Source organism: Agelaius tricolor, unplaced genomic scaffold (genome assembly GCF_023055355.1).
Source record: "Agelaius tricolor isolate 1412-34295 unplaced genomic scaffold, bAgeTri1.0.p SCAF_70, whole genome shotgun sequence".
Lineage (NCBI taxonomy): Eukaryota > Metazoa > Chordata > Aves > Passeriformes > Icteridae > Agelaius > Agelaius tricolor.
In genome coordinates, this window is record NW_027269330.1 from 529,226 (window position 1) to 549,595 (window position 20,370).

Genomic DNA, 20,370 nt, shown 5'->3' on the forward strand with positions numbered 1-20,370 from the left:
TGTGGGACCCCAGTTTCTGCTGTGGGACCCCCATTTCTGGGCGGGGAGGAGCTCGGGGACCCCATAAAGGTTTGGGGAAGGCCCCTGGGAACTCCGAGTGGGGGAGGATGGGAGCCTTGGGACCCCCCTAATGGGGAGTGGGAGCCCTGTGGGTGCCGTTGATTATGAGGGTGGGGCTTGGGGACTCCAAAATTCGGGGTGGGGGGCGAACCCCGGGTCCCCAAAGGGGGCTTTGAGCGGCCCCTGGCGCCCCCCGGCGGCGGCACCGGGTGTGGGGAGTGCGCATGAGCCGCAACGGTTTGGAAGCGGCGTCCTTCGGCTGCATTCGGCCCTTTCCGGATCCCTTCGGCATTTTCCGGCCCTTTTCACGCTCTTTCGGTTCTTTCCGCCTGCACTCGGCCCTTCCCGATCTCGCTCGGCTCTTTCCGCTTCCCCTCGTTCCTTTCGCTTCTCTTCGGCCCTCTCCGCCTCCCTTCGGCCCTTTTCGATCTCACTCGGCTCTTTCCGCCGCCCCTCGGCTCTCTCCGCCCCGTCCCTCAGCGCCGCCGCTGCCATGGCCGGTGGTCGCCGCTCGCCGCCCGCTCCGTGCTGCCCGGGCCGGGCGGCGATGCCCTCTCCGTGCTGCCAGGGCCGCGTGGCCGTGCCCAGCGTGCACCAGAGCCTGTCCGAGATGGACTTCGAGCGGGGTCCGGGGGGCTCCGGGGCTGGGGGCGGGAGGGCCGGGTCAGCGGTACCGGCGGAGCTCCGTGTGGGGTACCCGGTACCGGAGGGACACGGACGGGAGGGGGGGTCTCCGTGTGGGGTACCCGGTGCCGGAGGGGCACCGGGGACTCTGGGCAGGGGTTGGGGTAGCGGAAGGGGCACGGGAAGGGCTGGAGCAGCGGTACGGGGGGCTCTGGGCACCGGTACCGGGCAGGGCCCGTGGCTGAGGCGGCTCCGCTGCCCGCAGGGATCTGGGCGGCGGCGCGGGACGGGGACGAGGCGCGGGTGCTGCAGCTGCTGGAGCGGCGAGGGGACCCCGCGGAGCCCGACCTGGCGGGGTACACGGCACTGGTACACCGGGGGCACCAGGGGGCACGGGGGGCACCGGGGGTTCTGACCGGGTACATGGCCCTGGTACGAAGGGCACGGAGGGCACCGGGGTCTTCGGGATCCCACCCTGGTGGGGAACGCGGCCCTGGCACGGGGGCACCGGGGGGTCCGGATCGGGTACGAGGGGCACGGAGGGCACGGGCGTCTTTGGGGTCGGTCCTGCCCGGGCACACGGCCTGGCACCGGGGGTTGCAGGGGTACCTGGCACCGGGATCCCGGGGGTCTTTGGGGTCGGTCCTGCCCGGGCACACGGCCTGGCACCGGGGATCCCGGTGAGGGCTGAGGCAGCGCCGTGCCCGCAGCACTACGCCAGCCGGAACGGGCACCTCGGCGTGTGCCGGCTGCTGCTGGAGCGCGGTGCCCCGTGCGATGCCCGCACCCCCGGCGGGGCCACCCCGCTGCACCGCGCCTGCTACTGCGGGCACCGCGCCGTCACCGAGCTGCTGCTGGCACACGGAGCCGACCCCGCCGCCACCGACGGCGACGGCAGAACCGGCCTGCACAAGGTGGGCACCGGGGGGGCACGGGGAGAGCCCAGAGTGGGGGGGGGGGCACAGTGGGATCCCAAAGTGAGGGGGGACACGGGAGGGCCCCAAATGATCGGGGGAAGGGGGGCGGGGGGCAATGCCCAAATTAGAGGGGGCAAAGGGGGCATCGCTTGCCCAAAGTGGGTGGGGGGCACGGGGAGCACCCCTTGACCAAATTAGAGGGGGGCACAGAGGGGTCCTCTGCCCAAATTAAAGGGCGGAGGGGGACCCCAATGCCCAGATTAAAAGGGGGCACAAGGGGACATCCCTGCCTAGATTAGAGGGGACACCGGGGGACCCCAATGCCAGGTGGGGGTCACAGGGGGCACCCCCTGCCCAAATCGGGTGGGGGGCGCGGGGCTCCTCCTCCCGCAGGGTGCCCGTGGGTGGCTCTCGGGTGCCCGTGGGTGGCTCTCGGGTGCCCGTGTGCCCCCGGGGGTGACACCGGTGCCCCCCAGGCCGCCGAGCAGGGGCACCGCGAGCTCTGTGCCCTCCTCCTGCGCCGGCGCCCGGCCCTCGCTGCCCTCCGCGATGCCAGGGGCCGCAGCCCGCGGGACGGGGCGCACCCGGCCGTATGGGACCTGCTGGACACCTGAGGGGACACACAGGCGACAACCGGGCCTGGGCATGGTCGCGGTCCCGGTGCCCGTCCCGGTACCGCCGCTGCCGCCTCCGTGTTCCGCCAGCATGCCCCGCCCACGACCCGCCATATCAACCAATCACCTCCCGCCATTCCCCTGAAGCCCCGCCTTCCCATGTAGCCAATCAGCACCTGCGGTGCCTTTAGGGGCGGGGCTTCGCGGTGTAAACAGCCCCCGCCGGGGGGGGGGGATTTAAAGGCGCCGCGTCCTTTTTAACCGGGCCCCTCCCCCGGAAACCGGGACGCCCCCGCGCGGCACCGAGCACACCCAGGTACAGATATAGAATTTTTATTAACCCATCTGACAAAAAAATAACCCCCAAAAAAAAACCCTCCGTGAAATCAAAATTCCACGGTCGGTTTGACAACCGGGGCTTGGGGGGAGGGGCAGAACCGGGAGGGGGAGGCCCGGCCCCCTCCCCCCCTCTCCCCATCCCCCCCGCGGCCCGAGCTCCCCAAAAATACAAATCAAAACCTGAACAATAAATAGGAATTCCCCAGGGGGGAGGAAAAGGAGGGGTTTGCATAGAGGAAGATTTAATAAAAAAGGTTTTTTTTGTTTTTTTTTTGTTTGTTTTTTTTTTTCCTGGCTTATTATTAATTATTATTATTATTAATTAATTATTATTATTATTTCTAAAATCTCCCCACTGAAGGAGCTAGGAACTGATCGTCGAGATGTGATTAACAAAAATAATTCAACCTTCTCCCAATAACTTACAGGAGTTCACCCAGGGGGAACTTTTGTGCTTATTTTTGTTTTTTTTGGGGTCAAGCTCTGACCCCAAAAAACCCCAGGGGGGTTTGGGGGGACCCTCAGCCCCCTCCTGCCTGTACAACTTTGGTCACTAGCGCTGTGTCACCCCAAAATCCAGACCTCAAAGTCAGACCCCAAAGTTCGGACCCCAAAATCCAGACCTTAAAGTCCAGACCCTAAAATCCCCGGGCCAGCAGGGAAGGGGCTGGGATTTATCCAGGAGACCCCAAAAACACCGGAGAGGGGTCGGGATTCCCATCCCAGGATATCCCAAAATGGTGGAGGAGACCCCAAAGGGCTGAGGAGACCCCAGAGGTTTGCAATTCCCATCCCAGGATGGGAAGGAGACCCCAAAGGGATGAAATTCCCATCCCAGGATGGGAAGGAGACCCTAAAGTGATGGAAATCCCATCCTAAGGATCCCAAAGGTTTGGGATGTCCATCCCGAGGGTCCTGGCAGGGGTGGGACGCCCACCCTGGGATTCCTGGCAGGGTTGGGGTGTCCATCCTGGGGTCATGGCAGGGTTGGGATGGAGCCTGGAAGGTTTGGGGTTCCCAGAAGGTTTGGGATGGACCCTGAAAGGATTGAGATGTCCACCCTGGGGTTTCTGGAAGGGTTGGGATGTCCATCCCAGGGTTCCTGAAAGTTTTGGATGGACCCTGGCAGGGTTGGGATGTTCATGTCCATCCCAGATCCCCTGGCAGGTTGGGGTGTCCATGTCCATCCCAGGTCCCCTGGCAGGGTTGGGGTGTTCATGTCCATCCCAGGTTTCCTGGCAGGTTGGGGTGTCCATCCCAGGTCCCCTGGCAGGGTTGGGGTGTCCATCCCAGGTTTCCTGGCAGGGTTGGGATGTTCATGTCCATCCCAGGTCTCCTGGCAGGGTTGGGGTGTCCATCCCAGGTTTCCTGGCAGGTTGGGGTGTCCATGTCCATCCCAGGTCTCCTGGCAGGGTTGGGGTGTCCATCCCAGATCCCCTGGCAGGTTGGGGTGTCCATGTCCATCCCAGGTCTCCTGGCAGGGTTGGGGTGTCCATCCCAGGTTTCCTGGCAGGTTGGGGTGTCCATGTCCATCCCAGGTCCCCTGGCAGGGTTGGGATGTTCATGTCCATCCCAGGTCCCCTGGCAGGGTTGGGGTGTCCATCCCAGGTCCCCTGGCAGGTTGGGGTGTCCATCCCAGGCTCCCCACGGCGCACACCCAGACCCGAAGCTCCCTGAGCCGTCGGCGCCGTGCCCGCGCCGCTCCGTCCGTCCCAAACCGAGCCGGCCTGGAACAGCAGCAGCAAATCCCAGCTCCTCCATCCCCACCGCGCCTCCTCCTCCTCCTCATCCTCCTCCTCCTCCAGCGGCTCCTCCTACCGGGCAAGGTCCCTGCACGGGGCACGCCGGGCACGCCGAGGCGGCCGGCGCGGCCGGGGTCAGATGGAGTTCTCCAGGCCGCTGTGGTTGCTGCGCCGGCTCAGGCAGTTCCTCTCGTTGAGCAGACTCGTGGTCTCGTCGGCCGGCGCCGGCGGCTCCGGCTTCTCCGCCGTGGCCGGGTCGGCCTTGGGGGCGGCGCTGTCGGGGGACTGGGGACAACTGTCCATGCGCGAGGCCAGCAGCCCGTTCTGGTACTCCTGCCGCGTGATCTGCGCCGGGACAGGGCGTGGGAGAGGGCAAGGGCGGGTCCCCATCCCACCGAGGGGTAGGAGACCCCCAGGTGTTGGAATTCCCACCCCAGAGTGGGGCACTGATGGAATTCCCATCCCAGAGTGGGGCACTGATGGAATTCCCATCCCAGAATGGGGCATTGATGGAATTCCCATCCCAAAATGGGGTGGGAGACTCCAAAGTGTTGGAATTCCCATCCCAAAATGAGGTACTGGTAGAATTCCCATCCCAAAGTGGGGTGGGAGAGAGCAAAGGGGGAAATTCCCATCCTAAAAAGTTTTCCAGGCCCTGATGGGTCGGGAATCCCATCCCAAAGGGTTCTCCTGGCCCGGATGGGTCGGAATGGGGTGATGGGTCAGGAATCCCATCCCAAAAGGATTTCCCAGCCCTGATGGGTCAGGAATCCCATCCCAAAGGGTCCTCCCAGCCCTGACGGGTCGGGAATCCCATCCCAAAGGATTTCCCAGCCCTGATGGGTCAGGAATCCCATCCCAAAGGGTTCTCCCAGCCCTGATGGGTCAGGAATCCCATCCCAAAGGGTTCTCCCAGCCCCGATGGGTCAGGAATGGGGTGATGGGTCAGGAATCCCATCCCAAAGGGTTCTCCCAGCCCTGATGGGTCAGGAATCCCATCCCAAAGGGCTCTCCCAGCCCCGTTCCACCCGGGAGCGCTCACCTTGACGAACTGGAGGTCGGTGAGGGCGCGCACGCTGAAGTCGGCCACGTACTGCGCGCCGCCCGCGTTGAGCTGGTTGTTGCTGCCGCTGACCGGCGACGAGCCCGAGTCCGAGCGCTCGTGGTAGCTCAGCGAGGCCGAGCGGTTCAGGCCGCTCATGTGGGACGGGGAACGGATCTCTGGGGGGGCAGGGAGGGTTGGGATCATCCTCTGGTCTCTCCCGAAATTCCCGATCCCAGTTTTGCTCCCCCTGGATCAATTCTGAAGAGCTCATCCCCTCAATTTGGGTTTTTCGCGCCCGTTCTGAAGGCGGAATTCTTTGGGTTTCTGGAATTGCCTCGTGGAGGTTTAGGTTTAAGTTTAGATTTAGGTTTAGTAAAATAAATTTAAAGTTTTTAGGGTGGGATTCTAAAACTTAAAGTCTTCCTAACAGGGCAGGTTTAACAAGAATCCCATTTTCCTCCCTGGTCTAAATCCAGAATGGGTTTCTGGAATTCCTTCATGGAGGTTTAGATTTAGGTTTAGGTTTAAGGTGGGATTCCAGAACTCTTCCTAACAGGGCAGGTTTAACAAGAATCCCATTCTCCACAGGGAAAAGGAGTTTAACTTCTGGAATCCCACCTTAAACCTAAACCTAAACTTAAAGCTAAACCTCTGTTGTCCCCAGGACACTGATGGGCTTGGGAGCCTCTGGAATCTCCCGTTCCCGGCAGCAGCTCCGACCCGGGGATCCCGGGAAGGTTCTAGAGATGCTCACCAGATCCAGGAGGAGGACTCAGGGCCATCACCCCGTAGTAGGAAAAGGCTCCTGCCTCGAACTTCATGCACTCCTTGCCAGCCTCCACCTCCACCTTGCCCTGCAGGGAGAAACAATGGAGATCCCAAGGGAAGAGATCCCATGGGAATTGTCCAGATCCCAAGGGAAGAGATCCCATGGGAATTGTCCAGATCCCAAGGGATGAGATCCCATGGGAATTGTCCAGATCCCAAGGGATGAGATCCCATGGGAATTGTCCAGATCCCAAGGGATGAGATCCCATGGGAATTGTCCAGATCCCAAGGGAAGAGATCCCGTGGGAATTGTCCAATCCCAAATTCCATGGGAATTGTCCAAATCCCAAGGGATGAGATCCCATGGGAATTGTCCAAATCCCACCGGAATTGCCCAAACCCCAAAGGATGAGGTGCCATGGGAGTTGTCCAGATTCTGAGGGATGAGATCCCACAGGAACTGTCCAAATCCCATGGGAATCGTCCAAATCCCAAAGGGTGAGATCCCTCAGGAACTGCCCAAACCCCACGGGCTGAGGTCCCTCAGGAATTCCCCAAATCCCTCAGGAATTCCCAAACCCCGGGCGCTGAGGTCCCTCCGAAGGGCCTCACCTGCAGGATCAGGATGAAGTAGTCGGCCGGTTTGTTCTTGCAGTACAGGAAGTGCCGCGGGGATTTCTTGTTCTCCTCATCAAACTTCAGCTCCTGGATGACGTCGGAGTACTTGAGGAGCCGCAGCAGGATCTTCTCCGAGATGAAGTTGGAGGTGAAGAGGGTCACCTCTGGAGAGGGGGGAGAAGGACAGAGATGGCTTAAATCCCTCCAGGTGGAAGTGAATGTCTATCCTGGGATGGTCTAGGAGACCCTTGGGGCTGGAATGTCCATCCTGGGATGGTCTGGGAGACCCTTGGGGCTGGAATGTCCATCCTGGGATGGTCTAGGAGACCCTTGGGGCTGGAATGTCCATCCTGGGATGGTCTGGGAGAACCTTGGAACCAGAATTCCCATCCTGGGATGGTCTGGGAGACCCTTGGGACTGGAATGTCCATCCTGGGATGGTCTGGGAGACCCTTGGGACTGGAATGTCCATCCTGGGATGGTCTAGGAGACCCTTGGGACTGGAATGTCCATCCTGGGATGGTCTAGGAGAACCTTGGAACCAGAATTCCCATCCTGGGATGGTCTAGGAGACCCTTGGGACTGGAATGTCCATCCTGGATGGTCTAGGAGACCCTTGGGGCTGGAATGTCCATCCTGGGATGGTCTGGGAGACCCTTGGGGCTGGAATGTCCATCCTGGAGGACTCCAAAGGACTGGGATGTCCATCCCAGAGGTCCCAAAGAAGCCATCAAGACCCAAGGCACCAGGACACCCATCCCCAACTTTGTCCCCTCCCATTTTGGCTGGGATGGACACAACAAAAAGTGGAACAAGAGCCAAAATTTCTGCTGGGAGTGACCAGAGGGGACACAAGGACTTTGTGAGCTCCTTCAGCTCCAAGATCCTCCAGTCCCCAAGATGTTCCAGCCATGGGATGTCCCCAGGACATCCTGAGCCCTGGGATGTCCCATCCATGGGATTGTCCCTAAGATGTCCCAACCATGAGATGTCCCCAGATGTCCCAGCCATGGGATGTCCCCAGAACATCCTGAGCCCTGAGGTGTCCCATCCATGGGATTGTCCCCAGATGTCCCAGCCCTGGGACACCCAAACTGACCGGTGGACAGGAAGCGGTGGGCGGCCAGCAGGAGCTGAGGTGACACCTTGACCTTCAGCTCGTTGTCGGGGTCCTTGAAGGCCGAGAAGTCCCTTCGGTTCTTCTGGTTGCACACCCTCTTCCTGCTGCGGTTGTCAACTGCGGGGAACAGCGGGGTCACCTCCAGGGGACCACCAGGAACCCCCACCATGGGATTTTGGGGAGGGGGGAGCCCCAAACCTACTGTAGGTGTCGGACTCGTCCAGGATCTCCGACTTGATGATCTCCTCGATGACGTCCTCGAGCGTCACCAGCCCCAGCACCTCGTAGAAGGGGTCACCCTCGCCCTCATTGTTCACCTTCTGCACGATGGCCAGGTGGGACTTCCCTGTGGACACGGTGAGGGTTGGAATGGGACGGCCCTGAGGTGTCCCCAGGGTGTCCCCAAGACGTCCCAGCCATGGGATGTCCCCAGGGTGCCCCAGCCATGGGATGTCCCCAGGGTGTCCCAAACATGGGATGTCCCCACCAAGGGACATCCCCAGGATGCCCCAACCATGGGATACCCAAAGGATGTCCCAACCATGGGACGTCCCCAGGATTCCCCAACCATGGGATGTCCCCAGGGTGCCCCAGCCATGGGATGTCCCCAGGGTGCCCCAGCCATGGGATGCCCAAAGGATGTCTCAGCCATGAGAGGACCCCATGACGTCCCCAAGGTGTCTTAGCCATGGGATGTCCCCACCCTGCAATGTCCCCAGGATGTCCCAGCCATGGGATGTCCCTGGGATGTCCCCAGGATGTCCCAGCCATGGGATGTCCCTGCGATGTCCCCACCCTTCGATGTCCCCAGGATGTCCCAGCCCATCCCATCCCTCCCTGGAGCAATAAACTCATTAAAACCTAAACGAGCCCTTGGGCTGGGCTCCTTCCCAGGGTAATGACACTAATTAAACCTCCAAGGGTAATGACACTAATTAAGCCTCCCAAGGTAATGACACTAATTAACCCCATTAAAGCTGGGGAAGAGGCTGAAGGCACCTTGGGCTGTGGGATCAGCCTGGGGTTCCCGGGATGTCACCGTCACCACCGGGAATTCCCTTTCCCCCACCTGAGTGTCCCCATGTGTCCCCCTCCATCTCCACCCCAAACCTGCCCTGATCCCAAACAAATCCCCTCAGTCCTCACCTGAGTGTCCCCATGTGTCCCCCTCCATCTCCACCCCAAACCTGCCCTCCCTGACCTTCTCCACTCTTTAATTCCAGCCCCCACCAGCTCCTGGGCACTCAGGAAAAGCTGATTTTAGGGGAATTTTAGCTGATTAGGAAAATCTGGGATTTTAGGGGATCCCAGATCCCATTTTCGCTCCTCCTTCGCCCACAGGGCCAGGAAAAGTTGGTGCCTGGAGGGCTGAAGAAACAATTTCATCATTTCTGATGGGGCCACCGGGGTGGGGCCAGGTGGGGTGGGCCAGGTGAGTCAGGATGAGCAGCCAGGGAGTGACTGTGGCAGAGCAAACACGGCCAAAGGGCACCAGGGAGGCCGGGTTGGGGTCACCAAGGGGGGGGACACACCCCAGGAACCCCAAATGGGATGAGGGAGGAACAGTCTGAGGGACAGGGAGGTCCCTCTGTCCCTGGTGGCTCCAGCCTGGCCTTGGGGACACTTCCAGGACATCCCAGCCACAGCTGCTCTGGGAATTCCATCCCAGCCATGAATTCCTTCCCAAAATCCCATTAAAATCCCCATTCTTCCATTTGGGAGCCATTCCCTGTGTCCTGTCCCTCCATCCCTTGTCCCCAGTCCCTCTCCAGCTCTCCTGGAGGGTTCTGGGCTCTCCTGGATCCTTCCCTGCTCCAGGGGAACATTCCCAGCTCTTCCAGCCCAGCTCCAGAGGGAAATTCCCCACTCAAACCCTGGAGATGGGAAGGAATTGTCACCCCAAGGGTGACATCCCCACCGCCCTGGGGCACAGCTCAAACCCCACAATTAACACAACCACTTGAATTATTCCCTCTCCTGCCTCTGCTCCAGCTCCTGGCCGGGTCAAGGAGCTCCTGAACCCACCAGGAATTTGTGGGGTCACCTCCAAAACCCCAACCCTGCAAATTCCCGGCTCCTGAGCCGGCGCTGGAAAAACAACGGGGCTGGGATTTGTGCCCGGAAGGAAGGAAGGAAAGAGGGAGCCTAAATCCCTTAATCAGGATTGGGGCAGGGAAAGCCTCTGCCAGCAGCCAGGATAACCCCAAGCCCAGCAGCAGCTCAGCACTCACTGGTTCTGGGACAGCACATCCCAAATGTTCCCCCACACCTGGAGGGGTTTAGGAATCCCTCAATGTCCCTCACCAGCCCAAAAAGGAAGAATTCCTTCCCAAAACCCCATCTAAACCAGAACATGGATTCATGGAACAGTTGGGGTAGGAAGGGACCTTAAATCTGGTGACCTCCTGATTGTCCCCAAGCTGTCACTCGTTCCCTTGGGTTCGTGGCCACTCTGGCCTGGCCAGCTCCAACCCTGGAGACCAAAACCCCCTGGAATTTCCCTCCCAGCCCCTCCAGGATCCCCTCCTCACCCTTTTTGAACTCCTCCAGCATGGCGTCCAGCTTGGTGTCGTGGAACACCACGTGCACGGGGTGGTTGTAGAACTTGGTGATGGTCTTGAGGGGCGTGCAATCATCAGGGTCCACGAAGGCCAGGTCCTTGACGTAGAGGATGTCCATGATGTTGGACCTCTCGTCCTCGTAGACCGGGATGCGCGTGTAGCCGCTCTCCATGATCTCCGACATGGTGTTGAAGTCCAGGATGGCGTCGCTGTTGATCATGAAGCAGTTCTGCAGCGGGGTCATCACGTCCTCCACCGTCTTGGTGCGCAGCTCCAGCGCTCCCTGGATCATGTTGAGCTCCTCCCTCACCAGGTCGTTGTAGGGCTCCGTCACCTTCAGCATCTCCACCAGCTTCTCCCGGTTGTAGACGGTGCCGATCTCCTGGCCCAGGATGCAGTCCAGCAGCTTGCTGATGGGGTAGGACAGCGGGAAGGTGACCAGCATGAAGAACTTGGTGACCACTATGGTGTTGGCGCCCACGGCCAGCCCGTGCCGCGAGCACAGCGCCTGCGGCACGATCTCGCCGAAGATGACGATGCCGATGGTGGAGGCCACCACGGCGCCGATGCCGGAGCCGATCAGGTCGTCCAGCAGGATGGTCAGCGTGGTGTTGACCAGCACGTTGCCCAGCAGCAGCGAGCAGAGCAGGTAATTCCCTTTCCTGCGGATGGGCTCGATCCTGCGGGCGTAACGCTTCTCCTTATCCGTCCCACAGTTCTGCACGATCCTCAGCTCCATGGGGTCCAACGCCATCAAGCCCAGGTTGAGCCCGCTGAACATCCCCGACAGCACCAACAAGCCCGCGATCAGAATCACCTGCAGCCACAAGGGCAGCAGCGACTTCTTCTCCTCCAGCACCAGCACGTGCCCGTCGGGCCCTTGGTGCGGCAGCCAGGGCTGCCCGGGCCGCCGCTGCGAGCACAGCACGTAGGTCTTGGCCCTCTCGTCCTTGCGCAGCGGCTGCACCCGCACCCGGAGCAGGGCCGAGGTGTCGCGGGGCTCGGCGGGGCCGGGCCGCACCACCAGGTCCTGCGAGCGCTCCTGGCACGTGGCGTTGCCGCTCGAGGCGTTGCCGCCCGGCCGCAGCTCGGCGAAGGCCACGCGCTCGGCGGCGCCGGGGCCCAGCCCCAGCCCGTAGAGGCGCAGCAAGGCCTCGCTGCCTTCCGTGAGGCGGATGGGCCCGCGCTCGGCCGCCCCCGCCGGTGCCACCGCCGCCGCCGGTTTGGTGCTCTCCTCCAGGCGCAGCCCCAGCACCACGGTGTCGGCCGCGGGGACGGCGCCGCCGGGCAGCGCCAGCAGCAGCAGCAGCGGCGGCAGGAACGGGCCCGGCGAGAGCGGGGTCCCCCCACAGCCGCCGGCGCCGCCGCCCGCCGCCATGTTGGGCACTGGCGGGAGCGTCACGCACGGGCCGACGCGGCCGCGGGGTGACGTCACGCGCGGAGGGCACGCCCCCTCGGGGAACGGCGGCCGGTTGGGCACGCCCCTCGAGGATGACGTCATTGAGGGCACGCCTCCTCGGGGACCGGCGACCGGTTAGGTACGCCCCCTAGATGGTGACGTCACTACAGGCGCGCCGTGGATGGTTCAATGATGTCACGCCCAGGGGTGACGTCATACACGGAGCACCGCCCAGAGGAGGGGAAGGACGCTCTGGCCACGCCCTCAGCGGTGACGTCACGCGGAGACACGGCTCCTCCCAACGGGGTGTGGCGAAACTCTTAAAGAGATACGCCCCTACTGTGACATCACACACAGGACCACGCCCCCGGTTTTTCCTCTGGCCGCACCCCCTCGGTGACACCTTTGATGTGACATCACACCCCGCAGCAGGGAGAAACGATCCTGGGGGCAACCGCGGGGTGACGTCACCTAGAGGGCCACGCCCACGCTGAGGGAGTCACACTGCTGGGGGCACAGGGACACGCCCCTTGTGACGTCACTCGGCCCGGGGTGGCACCAGGACCTCGGGGGTGGCACTAGGACCCGGGAGAAGGGAGGTCACCCAGCTCAATGGCGGCTGTCATCACCAGGCGCCGGAACTGCATTACCCATCACCCCCTGGCACATCCAGCTGACAGACAACTCATCTGACCAATCATCATTGGTGCTTCCCCTAATGGGCGGGGACAGCGGTGCGAGCCAGCCAATGGGCGCGCGGGGCGGGCCGCGGCGCGGTGGGGGAAAGATGGCGGCGGCGGGCCGGTGGCGGGCCGGGTTGGTCCTGCTGGCCGTGCTGCTGGAGCTCGGCGGGATGGCGGCCGAGCAGACCGAGGAGCACCTCAAACGCGAGCACTCGCTGTCCAAGCCGTACCAGGGTGAGCGGGGAGGGCGGGCGGTGCTGGCGGACGGTGCCCGGTGACCGGTGCCGGTGGCCGGTACCGACGGTTCGTGTGGGCCGCAGGTGTGGGCTCGGCCAGCTCGGGGCTCTGGGACCTGCTGGGCAACGCCATGGTCATGACCCAGTTCATCCGCCTCACCCCCGACGTGCAGAGCAAGCAGGGAGCCGTGTGGAACCGAGTGGTGAGCGGGGGGCACCGGGAGAGGAGGGGACCGGGATGGGATCCAGGGGGTGGGATCCATGGGATGGGATGGAATAGGATGGGATGGGATCCATGGGATGGGATGGGATGGGATAGGAGGGGATGGGATCAATGGGGTGGGATGGGATCCATGGGATGGGGGAGAGAGTTGGGATTGGGATTGGGATCAGGGCAGGAGAGAGTCGGGATCAAGACTGGGACTGGGGCAGGGTTAGGAGAGGGAGAAGGTCAGGGTCAGTATTGGGATCAGGGCAGGAGAGGCTTAGGATTGGGATCAGGATTGGGATCAGGGCAGGGTTAGGAGGGGGAGAGGGTCAGGAGAGGGATTCCCAAAGGAGGAATCGGATTTTTCCTTGGAATTCCGTCTCCCAAAAAACTGCCGGGGCTCCCTCAGAGCACGGAATTAATTGGCAGCTAATTAATAATTATTAATAATTGCAATGAGCAGCTGCTCCTGAGGTTTTCCTGCTGCTTTCCCGGATTTTGTTGGAGTCCCTCCCTCGGTGTTCAACCCTTGGGTGACAACCAATTTCCTGGGATTAATGACGTTTTTTTTGGGATCAATGATGGTTTTTTTTGGGATTAATCATCCAGGATTCGGAGAAGGGAGCCCAGGGCGTGGTGGGTGTGGAATTAGGGAATGCAGGATTGCTGAATTTCCCACTCTTTGTCCTCTCTGCCAGCCCTGTTACCTGCGGGACTGGGAGATGCAGGTGCACTTCAAGATCCACGGGCAGGGCAAGAAGAACCTCAACGGAGACGGATTCGCCATCTGGTACACCAAGGACAGGATGCAGCCAGGTCAGCACCGTCCCTGCCTCGGGACAGGGGCCTGGGGACACCCGGGACACCTTGGAGAGGCTTTGGGGACACCCGGGACACCTTGGAGAGGCCTTGGGGACACCTGGGACACCTTGGAGAGGCTTTGGGGACACCCGGGACACCTTGGAGAGGCCTTGGGGACACCTTGGAAAGGGTTCGGGGACACCTTGGACAGGGCTTGGAGCAACCTGGACTTGGGGGACACCTTGGACACCTTGGGTAGGGCTTGGGGACACCATGGACGGGGCTTGGAGAGGCTTTGGGGACACCTGGGACACCTTGGAGAGGGTTTGGGGACACCTGGGACACCTTGGAGAGGGTTTGGGGACACCTGGGACAGGGTTTGGAGCAACCTGGACTTGCGGGACATTTTGATAGGGCTTGGGGACACCTGGGACACCTTGGAGAAGGGTCTGGGGACACCTGGGACACCTTGGATACCTTGGATAGAGCTTGGGGGACACCTGGGACACCCCGGACAGGGCTTGGGGATGCCTGGGACACCTTGGAGAAGGGTCTGGGGACACCTGGGACACCTTGGAGAGGGTTTAGGGACACCTGGACAGGGCTTGGGGACACCTGGGACACCTTGGATACCTTGGATAGGGCTTGGGGGACACCTGGGACACCTCGGACAGGTCCTGGGGACACCTGGGACACCTTGGATACCTTGGATAGGGCTTGGGGACACCTGGGACACCCCGGACAGGGCTTGGGGACACCTCGGACAGGGCTTGGAGCAACCTGGGCTCCTCCACAGGGGTGGGACTGGATGGTCCTTGAGGACTTTCCCAAGCAAGTGCCAAACTTCTTCCCTGAGCCTCCCAACCTTTTCCCAACGTTTCTTTTTCCCCTTCCAGGACCTGTTTTTGGGAGCAAGGACAACTTCCTGGGGCTGGGAGTGTTCGTGGACACGTATCCCAACGAGGAGAAGCAGCAGGAGGTGAGGGCCACCAGTGTCACAGGCAGCTCTTCGTCCTCAGAGCTCCTTCCTCCTCCTCCTCTTCCTCCTCCTCTTCCCATTCTTCCTGTTCCACTTTTGTCAGGGAAATTGGGAGAGAGATTTCGAGCTGAGCTCCAAAAAAAAAATCAAAAAAAGATCAACAAGAGCTTGAGAAGGACAAAAAGAGCTCCAAAAAAATCAAAAAGAGCTCCAAAGAATCAAAAAGAGCTCCAAAAGATCAAAAAGAGCTCAAAAAAAGACAAAAGAGCTCCGAAAAGGTCAAAAAGAGATCTAAAAGGTCGTAAAGATCTCCAAAGACCAAAAAAAGCTCCAAAAAGGTCAAAAAGAGCTCTAGAAATACCAAAAGAGCTCCAAAAAGGTAATAAAGAGTTCCAAAAGGACAAAAAGACCTCTAGAAGGTCATAAAGAGCTCCTAAAACATCAAAAAGAGCTCCAAAAGATCAAAAAAAGCTCTAAAAAGGACCAAAAGAGATCTAAAAGGTCAAAAAGAGGTCCAAAGACAAAAAAAAAGCCCTCAAAAGGTCAAAAAGAGCTCCAAAAAAGTCAAAATAACTCCAAAAGATCAGAAGGAGCTCCAAAAGATTGAAAAGACCCCCAGAAAGACCAAAAGAGCTCCAAAAAGGTCTAAAAAGGAGTTCCAAAAGGACAAAAAGACCTCTGGAAGGTCCTAAAGAGCCCCAAAAAGGACAAAAGGAGCTCCAAGAAGGAGGAAAAAAAGCAAATTCCCCGTGATTTTGGGCCCTGCTGGACTCGGTGACCGTGTTGCTCTCTCTTGCTTTGTGCTAATCGCGGAGGGCAGGCTCAGAAGAGGAGGTACAGCCCTGGAAACCAGGTACTGCCTCCCGCCGGCCCGCCCGGAGCTGCTCCCGGGGCCCGGGGAGGCTGCATGGAGCTGGAGCGGGGGCTCGGCGCCGGATCGTGGGAGGCGATCCCGAGGGATGGACCTGGGGCCATCCCGGCGGTGTCCGAGGAGGTTTCTGGGTTTGGGATCCACAGAGATGGACCTTGGGGTCATCCCGGTGGTTTCTGAGGTTTCTGGGGTTTGGGATCCACAGAGATGGACCTTGGGGTCATCCCGGTGGTTTCTGAGCAGATCATTTGGGATGAGGGACTTTGGGATCGTTCCAGTGTTGGTTGGAGAACTTCGGGATCGTTCCCGTGTTGGTTGGAGAACTTTTGGATCATTCCCATGTTGTGTTGAGCAGATCTCTGTGGGGTGAAGGATTTTGGGATCGTTCCAGTCTTGGTTGGAGAACTTTGGGGATCATTCCCATGTTGTGTTGAGCAGATTTCTGTGGGTGAAGGACTTTGGGATCGTTCCCACATTGCTTGCAGGACTTTGGGGTCGTGGTTGTAGAACTTTGGGATCACTCCAGTGGAGTCTTCCACCAGAGCTGACTCCTGTGGGGTGACGAACTTTGGGATCATTCCCATGTTGTGCTGAGCAGATCCCTGTGGGGTGAAGGACTTTGGGGTCATGGTTGGAGAACTTTGGGATCACCCTGCTGTATCTCCAAGCTGACTCCTGAGGGGTGAAGGATTTTGGGATCATTCTTGTGTTGAACAGATCCCTGTGGGGTGAAGGCCTTTGGGGTCATGGTTGGAGAACTTTGGGATCACTCTCAGCTCTTCCACCACGCTGACTCCTATGGGGTGAAGGATTTTGGGATCATTCCAGTGTTGGTTGGAGAACTTTGGGGTCATTCCCTCGCTGTTTGGAGCAGATCCCTGTGGGGTGAAGCACTTTGGGGTCATTCCCACATTGCTCGGAGGCCTTTGGGGTCGTGCTTGGAGAACTTTGGGATCACTCTGCTCTTGCACTGAGCACCCCCATCCCCGGCCCACCTCCCTTCCCAGCACCTCCCCGCCATCCCAAACCTCCTCCTCCAGGGATCCCAATCCCATTTTCCCCCCTCTCTCCGGGCAGCGCGTGTTCCCCTACATCTCCGCCATGGTGAACAACGGCTCCCTGACCTACGACCACGACCGCGACGGGCGCCCCACCGAGCTGGGCGGCTGCACCGCCATGGTGCGCAACCTGCACCACGACACCTTCCTGGTCATCCGCTACGTCAAGCGGCGCCTCACGGTCAGACGGGGGCTCCAGATGGGGACTGGGGGGGTTTGGGGGCTCCACGTGGGATCTGGGGGGGGTTGGGGGCTCCACATGGGGTCGGGGGGGGGTTTGGGGGCTCCAGGTGGGGTTCCCAAGTGGATTTGGTGTTCCCGAGTGGATTTGGGGGTTGCAGTGGGGATTTGAGGGTTCCAGGTGGGATTGCCCAGTGGATTTCAGATTCCCGAGTGGATTTGGGGGTTGCAGTGGGGAATCCAGAGTGGATTTGGGATTCCTGAGTGGATTTGGAGGTTCCAGGTGGGATTTGAGCTTTCCAGGTGGGATTCCAGAGTGGATTTGGGATTCCTGAGTGGATTTGGGGGTTCCAGGTGGGATTCCAGCGTGGATTTGGGATTTTTCCCCACACCTTCCCCTCCTACACAACGTCCTCTTGAGCACCAGCACCTCCCAACGCAAAAACCTTCACATCCTCCAGCTTTAACCTCAGCTCTTCAGCGTCTTCCTTGGATCCTAAACCTCAATTTTAAGCCCAGCTTTAGCTCTTGAGGTGGTTCAAACCTCAATTTTAACCCCAGTTTTAGCTCTTAAGGCAGTTCAAACCTCAATTTTAAGCCCAGCTTTAGCTTTCAAGGCAGTTCAAACCTCAATTTTAAGCCCAGCTTTAGCTCTTGAGGCGGTTCAAGCCTCAATTTTAAGCCCAGCTTTAGCTCTTGAGGCGGTTTTAGGCGCAGGGCGGGAGAGGCTCAGGCGCTCCCCTGGCAGGTGCTGATCGACATCGACGGCAAGCACGAGTGGCGCGACTGCATCGACGTCCCCGGCGTGCGCCTGCCCCGGGGCTACTACTTTGGGACATCCTCGGTCACCGGGGACCTGTCAGGTACGGCCCGGGGGCTCGGGGGGTTCCAAGAGGATTTTTAGGGGCTTTGGGTGGGGTTCTCAGGTGGATTTGGGGTTTTTTTTTTGGCAGACAACCACGACATCATCTCGCTGAAGCTGTACCAGCTGACGGTGGAGCGGACGCCGGAGGAGGAGAAGCGGGATCGGGAAGTTTTCCTGCCCGTGGTGGACAACCTGAGGCTGCCGGGAAGTGAGTGGGGTTTGGGGAATGTCCCATCCCGAAATCCAAAATCCCATCCCAAAACCCAAAATCCCATCCCAAAATCCCAAACTCCCATCTCAAAATCCCATCCCAAGCTACCAAACTCCCATATGGGAGTTTGGATCCCATCCCAAAATCCATATTTGGATCCCGTCCCAAAATCCCAAACTCCCATCCCAAAATCCCAAACTCCCATCTCAAAGTCCAAAATCCCATCCCAAAATCCAAAATCCCATCCCAAAATCCCAAATTCCCGTCTCAAAATCCCATCCCAAACTCCCATATGGGAGTTTGGATCCCATCCCAAAATCCATATTTGGATCCCATCCCAAAATCCCACACTCCCAGCCCAAAATCCCAGTCTCATCCCAAACTCCCATCCAAAAATCTCAAACTCCCAAAACCCCAAATGTGCTCCTGCGTCCCACACTGGAGGCGTCGCTGGAGCCCATGAGCAGCCTGGCCCCGTTCCTCATCCCCAGATCCCAAACTCCCACACTCTTATCCCGAAATCTCAAACCCGAAAATCCCAACATTCCAAACTCCCATCCTAAACTCCCAAACCCCAAAATCCCAAATCCCCGTGTCCCGCAGTGGAGGCGCCAATGGAGCCCATGAGCGGCCTGGCCCTGTTCCTCATCTCCCCAAATCCCAAACTCCTGTCCCCAAACCCCAAATCCCTGTGTCCCACAGTGGAGGCACCAATGGAGCCCATGAGTGGCCTGGCCCTGTTCCTCATCGTCTTCTTCTCGCTGGTGGCCCTCGTCTTCGCCATTGTCATCGGCATCATCCTCTACAACAAGTGGCAGGAGCAGAGCCGCAAGCACTTCTACTGAGCCCAGACCCCTGGGGTGGCCCAGCCCGGGCTGGCGGTGGCCACGTCCCCATTGCCACCCGTGCCAGGGTGCCAGGGAGCCCCAAAGGACGGGGCCAGCCTGGCTGAGGGGTGCAGAGACTCCCCAGCGCTTGTCCCGTTGCTGTGCCCACCAGAGACTGCCCAGGTGCCACCATCTGGATGTGCCCACCAGAGACTGCCCAGGTGCCACCATCTGGCTGTGGCCACCAGAGACTGCCCAGGTGCCACCATCTGGATGTGGCCACCAGAGACTGCCCAGGTGCCACCATCTGGATGTGGCCACCAGAGACTGCCCAGGTGCCACCATCTGGCTGTGACCACCAGAGCCCCCCTGGATGAGCCCCACTCCGGACTTTTGGTGGCCACATCCCCATTGCCACCTGTGCCAGGGCATCCAGGACCCCCCAGATGCCTGGCCTGGGGACGGTGCCAGCCTGGCTGAGGGGTGCAGAGACTCCCCAGCGCTTCTCTCATGGCTGTGGCCACCAGAGCCCCTCCCGAGGAGCCCCACCCTGGCACATCCTGGTCACATCCCCATTGCCACCTGTGCCAGGGCATCCAGGACCCCCCAAATCCCTGCCATGGGGACGGTGCCAACCCAGCTGAGGGGTGCAGAGACTTCCCAGGTGCCACCATCCAGCTGTGGCCACCAGGACCCCCCTGGACGAGCCCCTCTGGGCTGGGATGAGCCCCTCCGGGCGCTGCTGCTGCTTTTCCCGGCTGGATGAACTGGAAGTGCCCCCTCCTCAGTTTTGGGGCTCCCCCTGCCCGTTTCCCAGCATGTGGCCACCCCTGCATGTCGTGTCCTGGGGCTGCTCCTACCTCAGGCCCTGCCAGCCACAGCGGGTGCCCAGCTCGCCTTGGGGGTGCCCTGGGCACTCAGGGGCTGGCATCGCCCTCCTCGCCAGGACCCACCAGGATCCCAGCCCTGCACCCTTCCAGGATGGGCCCACCCAGGACAGGTGGTGCCCACCCAGGACAGGTGGTCCCCAGCAGGGTTTTGGTGGCCCCAGGGTGGTTTTTGGGTAGGTTTTGGTGGCCCCAGGGTGGTTTTTGGGTGGGTTTTGGTGGCCTCAGGATGGGGTTTTTGGGTAGGTTTTGGTGGCCTCAGGATGGGGTTTTTGGGTGGGTTTTGGTGGTCCCCAGCTAGGAGAGGACTGGAGGGATTGTCCACGCTGGGAGCTGTTTCCAAGGAGAGTTTTCCCAGAGTTTTGTTTTCTTTTTTGGGCCGATCTGGTGGCGTGTGCCTTGCCTGGAGCTGTGCCCAGGTCCCCGGAGGGTGAGGAGGGGACTGAGGGGATTGTCCATGCTGGCACTGGGGAGCCGGGAGCTGTTTCCAAGGAGAGTTTTCCTGGAGTTTTGTCTCTCTTTGTCGTGTCTGGGCCTACGGGGAGGGGTCTCTGAGGGTCCCTGTCCCATTTCTGGGGTGCTCAGGTTTATGGGGAGGCATTTCTGAGGGTCCCTGTCCCATTTCTGGGGTGCTCAGGTTTATGGGGAGGGGTCTCTGGGGCTCCCTGTCCCATTTCTTGGGGTCCCAGCCCCACTTTTGGGGGGATTTGTGTGGGTGGCGAGTGACACATGGGGACAGCAGAGATCAGCCACAGCA

At 60.2% G+C, this 20,370-nt stretch overlaps 3 protein-coding genes across 11 annotated transcripts; 2 read left to right on the plus strand and 1 right to left on the minus strand.

The window, feature by feature from the left end:
- The first annotated feature begins 552 nt into the window (after positions 1-552).
- ANKRD39 (ankyrin repeat domain 39) lies at positions 553-2,821 on the plus strand. Its single transcript, XM_071417676.1, has 4 exons — positions 553-686; positions 950-1,053; positions 1,395-1,598; positions 2,078-2,821. The coding sequence occupies exons 1-4, from the start codon at positions 554-556 to the stop codon at positions 2,213-2,215; spliced, it is 579 nt and encodes a 192-aa protein (XP_071273777.1). The 5' UTR covers position 553; the 3' UTR covers positions 2,216-2,821.
- CNNM4 (cyclin and CBS domain divalent metal cation transport mediator 4) lies at positions 2,533-11,830 on the minus strand. Its single transcript, XM_071417660.1, has 7 exons — positions 10,379-11,830; positions 8,050-8,193; positions 7,827-7,964; positions 6,722-6,891; positions 6,096-6,195; positions 5,339-5,517; positions 2,533-4,641 (listed from the first exon to the last, which is right to left on the minus strand). The coding sequence occupies exons 1-7, from the start codon at positions 11,784-11,786 to the stop codon at positions 4,432-4,434; spliced, it is 2,349 nt and encodes a 782-aa protein (XP_071273761.1). The 5' UTR covers positions 11,787-11,830; the 3' UTR covers positions 2,533-4,431.
- A 736-nt stretch (positions 11,831-12,566) lies between these two features.
- LMAN2L (lectin, mannose binding 2 like) lies at positions 12,567-20,120 on the plus strand. Of its 9 annotated transcripts, none has more exons than XR_011676975.1 (10): positions 12,567-12,724; positions 12,811-12,929; positions 13,633-13,750; positions 14,632-14,714; positions 15,535-15,567; positions 16,663-16,824; positions 17,572-17,686; positions 17,777-17,896; positions 18,602-19,825; positions 19,860-20,120. XR_011676975.1 is itself a non-coding variant. In XM_071417664.1 (9 exons), the coding sequence occupies exons 1-9, from the start codon at positions 12,595-12,597 to the stop codon at positions 18,742-18,744; spliced, it is 1,023 nt and encodes a 340-aa protein (XP_071273765.1). In that variant the 5' UTR covers positions 12,567-12,594; the 3' UTR covers positions 18,745-20,120. The 9 variants fall into 9 exon arrangements, 2 of the variants coding, with proteins under 2 accessions (XP_071273765.1, XP_071273767.1); XR_011676978.1 differs by having other exon boundaries at positions 18,602-19,793; XR_011676977.1 differs by having other exon boundaries at positions 18,602-19,761; positions 19,794-20,120.
- The last annotated feature ends 250 nt before the right edge of the window (positions 20,121-20,370 follow it).